This window comes from Frankliniella occidentalis, unplaced genomic scaffold (genome assembly GCF_000697945.3).
Source record: "Frankliniella occidentalis isolate FOCC.00 unplaced genomic scaffold, Focc_3.1 Scaffold371, whole genome shotgun sequence".
Lineage (NCBI taxonomy): Eukaryota > Metazoa > Arthropoda > Insecta > Thysanoptera > Thripidae > Frankliniella > Frankliniella occidentalis.
This window is the reverse complement of record NW_026267494.1, coordinates 26,985-34,918: the sequence shown is the minus strand read 5'-3', so window position 1 is coordinate 34,918 and position 7,934 is coordinate 26,985. Positions and strand designations below refer to the sequence as shown.

Sequence of the window (7,934 nt, the reverse complement as noted above, 5' to 3'; positions counted from 1 at the left end):
GAGATATCGCGAAGCCTGTTACGCGAGACGTGGTCTGGCGTACATATAGCTAGTTAATTGCCAACATAACAAAATCACAAAACAACAGAAACGCACATCGCTTTCGCGACCAAGGATCAGCCTCTTTGTCTATAACAACGCCTAGTTTTTGGCTGAGCGATTAGCGAAGCCTATTACTCCAGTGATGATCGAAAAGTTTCGCGTCTGTCTTCTGTCTGTTTGTCTGTTCGCACGATAACTCGAGAACGAATTGAGCTAGCGACCTGGGATTTTCAGGGTCGTTTTGTGTCATGAAAAGACAGATCGAGTTCGAGGAAGAGCATTCTAGCTCGAAAATTGGATTAAAAAAAAAACAAAATCCACAGGTCCTTAAAATGAAGTTTTTTAAAAATATCTTTTTACTGTTTCCTAAGGGGTAACTTATCAAAGTAGAGCCCTTTGGGCGAAAATTTCGTCCATTTGGCTCTATCTTTAACCGTTCAGGCACCATAAACCTCTTATGCCACTGAACTGTTGTACTTGTCATTACAACCCTGCTCTGCCATCACCCACGAACAACAGGTTATGGGCCCAGTCACTAATCCATCAACTCAGGTGTGTCATCCTTTCCGTGTCAACTGTCATCATGTTTAAGAATACTTCTCCAAGTGATAAGCGAGAGTTCTCAAGCGATGGAAGTCCCCCTGGGGGTATGAGCTCTAGTGCATTCTTTGGAAGTTTGGGAGGTTCTCTTGGATCGTTCAATCATGCCAGTGGAGGACATAGTGATCCATCTCATTCTAGATACTATGATCCAATCAATCCTGGAAGATCTGGTGGGAACGGGCAGCATAGAGACAATCCAAGATTTAGAAGAGGTGGTTTTGATGGCAGAGGTAGAGGGGGACATAGAGGGCAAGGATTTAGAGCTTGCCAGGCTAGTGGTGGTAACTCTTCCCACTATACTCCACAAAGAAATTTGCCTGAGTCTAGACACCTTAATGGTTCAGACAACTATTTTGTCTGGTGTACGTACATGAAGGCTATCCTTATTGCTGAGAAAACGTGGAATGTTGTGAAGGGGACTGAGGAAGATGAGGAGAAGAACGATAGAGCCTATTCAAAGATATACCTGAATATCAAAGAACATGTGCTCAATGTTCTAGTTGGATGCAGTACAGCTAAAGAAATATGGGACAAGCTTGAGTCAACCTATTCTGAATCTGGTCTTGTAATGAGGTGTGCTGTTCTTCGTGCAGTCTTTAGAACTTCTCTAGAGCAATTTAGCAACATGAATGAGTACATTGATCAAATGAAGAATTTGCAGCAACGTTTGGCAGCTATGAAAGAAAGTCTTGATGACAAACTCTTTGCTGTAGTCATGCTTTCGGGATTGACGGAAGATTATAAGTAAGCCCTTGGTGATGGCACTTGAGAATTCAACTCCAGCTTCTCAGTTAACATCTGATAAGGTCCGTCAACGTCTCCTCCATGCTTCAATGTCTGACTCATCTGACTCTGTTGCTGTTGCATGTTTTAGCAAGCACCAGAAGCAGTTCCCAAATCAGCAGAGGCAGAATATGCAACAGTCTTCCAATCAATCGCGGGATATCATCTGTTTCATCTGTAACAGGCCTGGCCACAAGAGTCCAGGATGTCCCGAGCGAAAGAAGAAGAAAGGTGGTCGCAAACCTGCTCGTGCCCATCTAGCTCAAGACACTACTTCTCAACCTCAAGCTCAACCTCAACCTCAGCACCAGACTGCCAACATGGTATTTGTGAGTACCCCTTCAGAAGAATTTGCCTAATTGAACATTGCCTTTTAGCCACTGCATATGTTGCCAACTTGAATCCTGCAGAGTGGACTATAGATTCTGGAGCCAGCAAGCACATGTGCTCTCACAAACATTGGTTTACATCTTTGTTTCCTTTCTCTGTGGATATCTATGTGGCAAATAGTCAGAAGGTAGTTAGTAAAGGCATTGGCAATATAAGGATAAAATGTAGTACTGGATTCAAGATTTTAAGGGATGTTTTGTATGTACCAGACTTGTCAGTCAATCTACTGTCAGTCTCGGCGTTTGCAAAACTTGGTCTCACAGTCAAGTTCGTCAACAATGTCTGTGAAGTCATTGGTTCAAAGGGAGATCTACTTTTAAGTTGCCCTGAGAGCAATGGTCTTTACAAATTACGTTGTGAACACATGCTTCATCAAAATTTTCCTGTGCATGTGGACTTTGCTGGTTTAACCTTTCATCAACTTCGGACTGATATGAGTCCTTTAGAATTATGGCACAGACTCCTTGAACACATGAGTCCTTCTGTGATGAAAAGGCTTTTTAATAGTAACCTAATCAAGAAGGTTCCTTCAGTTTCTGTTAATGATTTTAAATGTACAACCTGTTTTGAAGGGAAGATGTCCAGTTTACCTTTCCCAAAGGGGCAAAGCAACCGTGCTACTGAACTTCTTGAAATAGTTCACACTGATGTAGCTGGTCCGTATGTTTCTACCTTTGGAGGTGGGAAATACTTGCTTTGTTTTACTGATGATTTTTCACGGATGGATATATACTGCAGAACAAATCAATGGTGTTCCAAAAGTTCACAGAATTTAAAACACTTGCTGAAAATCAAACCGGGAAGAAGATTAAAATCATTAGAAGTGATAATGGTACTGAGTACTTTAATTCTAAATTTGAAGAACTTTGCATTGCTAGCGGTATAATTCATCAATCTTCAACTGTTTAAACACCACAGCAAAATGGTGTGGCAGAGAGGTGTAATAGAACCGTCCTTGATCGTGCTCGTTGTTTCTTGATTGAATCAAAGCTTGACATCCGCTTTTGGGGTGAAGCTGTCCTATGCTCTATATATGTGAAGAACAGATCTCCCACAGAAGCTTGCCCTGTCACTCCTTATGAAATTTGGTATGGCAAGAAGCCAAACGTATCGCACTTTAAGGTTTTTGGAAGCATTGCGTACGTTTTGATACCAAAGGAAAAAAGATCATCAAAGTTAGAAGCTCGATCACAACCATTAATTTTCATTGGTTATTCAGAAACAAAGAAGGCATACCGTTTTGTTGATCCTTCAGATTTTTCTAAAGTAGTTGTATCTAAAGATGTGCAGTTCGTTGAAGGTATGAGGGTTGCTGATGTGGCAACAAATTCTTATGACTCCATTACTTATAAGTCTGAATTTGTTATGCCTCCACCCATGCCAGTTGGTCATGCTCCTGAAAATGGAGAGAATCAACAGTTTAATGACATGGCGCCATTAGTACAACAAGAACCCCCTGTTCATGAGGATGTGGTACCTCCTGCACCTGCTGTGCCAGCGAGGAAATACCCTCTCAGAAACAGGAAACTGAACCAAGATCCCGACTTTTACTACTATGAAGCTAGTTTTTGCACTGATGTCATAGATCCTGTCTCCGTCTCTGAAGCACTGTCCAGACCAGATAAAGATGACTGGAAGCTTGCCATGGATCGGGAGTACAAGTCTCTTATTGACAACAATACTTGGGTTTTGGTAGATAAACCGCCCAACTGTCATGTGATTGGTTCGAAATGGGTCTACAAATTGAAGAAATCCTCTGATGGTTCGACTCGATACAAAGCTCGTCTTGTGGCACAAGGTTTCTCTCAGAAAAAGGGAATTGATTACGAAGAAACATTTTCTCCCACCATTCCTCATTCTGTAATTAGATTACTCTTCGCCTTGTCTGCAAGATACAATTGGAATTTCTATCACCTTGATGTACTTACTGCTTTTCTCAATGGAGATCTTCATGAAGATGTTTATCTCCAGCAGCCGCAACACTATGTGAAGAAGGGAGAGGAATCAAAAGTATGCAAGCTGCGGAAAGCAATATATGGCTTAAAGCAAGCATCAAGAGCTCGGAACCTGAAAGCAAATCAAATATTAGAAGATCTAGGTTTCACCAAATGTCCTCACGAGCAATGTCTATTTACAAAGATTCACAATGGAAAACTCATAATACTTGCTCTGTATGTTGATGATCTCTTGTTCGCAGAATCAGCAGAAGCAGCAAATTCCATTATTCAGTTGCTCGGTGAGAAGGTAGCCATTAGAAACCTTGGAATTATCAGCGAATATCTTGGCATCCGAGTCAGGAGAGACAAGGACTGTATCCGCCTTGACCAATCCAGCTACATCGAGAAGGTCCTAAACAAGTACAATTTCGATGATGCCAATCCGGTTACAACACCTTTGGATCCTGGATCAAAGCTAAGTACTTCAACAGATCCTTCACCTCCTGATGTTCCTTACCAAGAGCTTATTGGTTCATTGATGTATGTTGCCATATGCACCCGACCTGATATTATGTTTGCTGTCAGTTACTTGAGTCAATTTAATTGTAACTTTAATTCCAAGCATTTGTCAGCAGGTAAAAGAGTTTTGCGTTACCTGAAAGGTACAATCAATGATTGTCTTACTTACTCAATTAATTCCTCATCTGATTTGCAAATATTTATAAGAGATAAAATTAAATGTTTAACGCAAACTTCTGTACCTATACCTGGATCAATTCTGTGATGTAGATGATATTGAGATTTTTTGTGACGCTGATTGGGGTAATGGCACCGATAGAAAGTCTTACTCCGGCATCGTGAGTGTGATGCAATCAGGCGCTGTTTTCTGGCAGGCGAAGAAGCAACCATCTCCGGCATTAAGTAGCACTGAAGCTGAGTATGTTTCATTATGTCAAGGTGCTCGTGAAGCCAAAAGTATGTATGACTTACTTGGTTATCTCATTGGTCGTCGTGGTCCTATTACTGTTTACTGTGATAATCAAGGGGAAAAATTTATAGCCTCAAATCTGTCAAGTAGTGCTAAATTAAAACATGTAGATATACAATATCATTTCACAAGGACCATGGTTCAATTAAATATTGTCACCTTAAATTATCTTCAAACAGCATTGATGCCAGCTGATATTTTAACCAAACCGTTACCATTAAACAAACACAATTTTAGTAAATTTAAAATTGGTGTGTTGTAATTTGTTTTTACAGCTTCTTCTGTGATATATTGTTATGCTTATTTTACCTTGTTATTGTTAAAACTTAAAGCATTTAACCTTGTCACATTTTATGTAAACTTGCCAACTTATCAAGCTTGTTTGTGATTTTTTTGTCCTATCATGGTTTTGGCATTCAATCAATTGTTTTTGTTTTTGTGTTGTTTGTGCTCTCGCATTAAGTGGGGGTGTTACTGTGTATAATGCTTCAAGTTCTCACATTCATATTCACATTGCTCTATGTTTGTTATTCTCAGTGTGATCTGTAAATAGTGTTTTATTCAAATCTATATAAGTGTAATGAATGCCACAATAAACCTCTTATGCCACTGAACTGTTGTACTTGTCATTACAACCCTGCTCTGCCATCACCCACGAACAACAGATTTTAAATAGCTTCATTCGAAGCATTTTATTCCTATCACAGTTTCAATCTCACTATAGTGACCAGACATAGAATTGCAAAACACATACAAAAAATTTATCAAGTAATGGTTCACTATGCGCACAGCCATGCTGCCTCAGTCATTGGTTTCTCTACTCACAATTACAAACATCACATTCTTAAAATTACAGAAACATGGAGCATAGAAAAATAGGATACTATAATGGTTCCCACTGCCAACGAACTGGCTGGGCAAGGACAAGTTCCACAAAATCCTCCCTCACGAGAGTGGGATAGAGTGGGTTGGAATTCCTGGCAGCACCAGGGATTTCTTGTTGCACAAGATAACGGAAAATTGTCTTTTCCAAAGTGGGTACTAGTTTCCTCCATCTGCCTTGCTTCAGTCATCCATTAGACTTGTAGGTGTCTGAGAAACCAGGAGGAAGGTAGACACGCTGCTTCGGTGGAATGCTGTCTTCCCTCATGATGTGAAGGTTGTGGAGGGCACAAGTAGACAAAATAATGTTACAGGCTAGTGTCTCACTGACAATGGCAGTTCGACGTAGGATCCTGAATCTTGCACTGAGGATTCCAAAGGCGTTCTCTACAACTCTCCTTGCCCTGGACAGTCTGCAGTTGAAGAGGGCGTGGTTAGCAGGCGACTTGTCTCTGGCATCTGGTTCAAATGGCTTCATGAGGTGTTCATCTAGTGGAAAGGCACCATCTCCCAAAAACACATATGGTAGCAGACAGTCTATCTTCGCATTGTACACAAGTGGTGGCAGGCGTAGTCTATGGTTGTAGAACATTTCTCCAAATGTTGATCTGTCGAATACTCCACTATCCCCCTCACGGCCTTTAGCACCAGCATCAGCAACAATGAACTTGTACTTGGCGTCAGCAATAGCAAAGAGAACGATGCTGTTTGTCCCTTTGTAATTATAGTACTCAGAGCCACGCATGGGGAATTTCTGTGAGGCAAATAGGAGCATTTAAAATAATGTGGTAATGTAACAACATGCAGTACTCAATAGAGTTTTCCTGCGTGGGGCAATCAGAAATAAATATGCTAGCATTTACCTGGAATGAGCAGTGCTTTCCATCAAAAGCACCAACACACATAGGAAACTGCCACATTGCTTCAAATTCAGCAGCCTTTTGCCTCCAAAAGTCTTCAGAGATTTCATCAAATACTAGTGGCTTCAAAGTATACCAGATGACGGCTGTGGTCTCTGTCACGATTTTGGAGATAGCTTCATTGGAGAGGCGGAACAGGTACGATAATGAAGACTGACTGTCTCCAGACGCCAAATACCTGATGGAGAGGAAAAGCATAATAACATGAGTAACAGAGAAGAGGATATGAACAGCATATGACAGGGGAAAATTAAGGACAACATCTTACCTCAGTGTGATGGCCAGACGCTCCCCTGCTGAGACACTTTTACGGTTGGATCTTTTCCTTATGAAAGGGCCCACCTTTTCAAGAAGCCAGTCGAAGCATCCAGGAGTCATGCGGAAGAATCTATAAAATTCATCTTGGTCGTACTCCCTTATTATGAGACCAGAGTGAACCAGGCCGGTTACAGCTCCCGGTTTAGGAATATAGGCCTCACATGCCACCTCTTCGATCTCCTCGTCCAAGCTAACCGCGCGCGTTGTCTAGCGTGTGCTGTGAATCGCTTGTGGAGGTTGTAGGCGATGATGCTCTTGATGGTACCTAATAAAAATAAAGAAGAAAACTTGTGTTACAAGCGCTGTTTGAGCCAGCGTTGAGGTTATGTTTAGGTACGTGATATGAACTTACTTTGCTCCGAGTCGGTGAAAGGACACCCCTGGCTATTGAGCTCGGCATCCAACAAACAATAATACCTCAGCATTTTTGAGATGGATGGGCGTGACATGATACACTCGTGGAAAACTGACTAAATATTAAGTGATGAAGACGACACAGGACACAGACAACAACAAACACTGCTTCTCACTGCCACCTCGACCTCCGACTCGGCGACTCGGACTCGACTCGAGACCCGACCGACTGACGACCAAGGTAAACCCAACCCGACCGAGGCCCGAGGCCCGAGCCGAGCGCGGAGCCGAGCCGGCCCGAGTCAGCACGAGCGGAGGGAGCCGAGTGACTGGTGACAACGGGACGAATTGATCGCCTTTTCTCGAGAACCAGATATCGCACCACAATTTCAAAAATACCTACGGAAAGCTAAAATTCGAGCAAAAAATCGACTCGCATTATGTTGGGGCCCAGGATGTCTTCATTCATGAGAATTTAATACTTTAAAACGGCCTACCAAAGTTTCCTACTCGACGTCCTCGTTCCGACTCTCCCTACTCCAATACGAAGCCCCGGCACAATAATATTTTTACAGATTAACAATCCTCACACTATCGTCTTTCCAAAAATATAAGGGGTCACCCACTTTCATGTCAGGACACCTAACATAAGCCGATCGAAATCAACTCCCCGCGCGACCGTGCGCCGCCCGTGGCCCGTGGCCCATGGCCCATGGC

The 7,934-nt window shown here is 42.2% G+C and overlaps 1 protein-coding gene across 1 annotated transcript; it reads right to left on the bottom strand.

Moving 5' to 3' along the window:
• Positions 1 to 5,812: 5,812 nt before the first annotated feature.
• On the bottom strand, positions 5,813 to 7,591 carry LOC127751181 (uncharacterized). Its single transcript, XM_052274305.1, has 3 exons — positions 6,814 to 7,591; positions 6,489 to 6,723; positions 5,813 to 6,379 (listed from the first exon to the last, which is right to left on the bottom strand). Exons 1-3 carry the CDS (start codon positions 6,921 to 6,923, stop codon positions 5,813 to 5,815), a joined length of 912 nt encoding a protein of 303 aa, XP_052130265.1. The 5' UTR covers positions 6,924 to 7,591.
• Between the last annotated feature and the right edge of the window lie 343 nt (positions 7,592 to 7,934).

Excerpts from the sequence above, each read along its gene's own strand:
- LOC127751181 (XM_052274305.1), bottom strand. The coding sequence starts at position 6,923 with ATGACTCCTGGATGCTTCGACTGGCTTCTTGAAAAGGTGGGCCCTTTC. Across the intron at positions 6,724-6,813 it reads CGTCTGGCCATCACACTGAG|GTATTTGGCGTCTGGAGACA; the intron begins GTAAGATGTTGT and ends CCTCTCCATCAG. Across the intron at positions 6,380-6,488 it reads GAAAGCACTGCTCATTCCAG|AAATTCCCCATGCGTGGCTC; the intron begins GTAAATGCTAGC and ends TTTGCCTCACAG.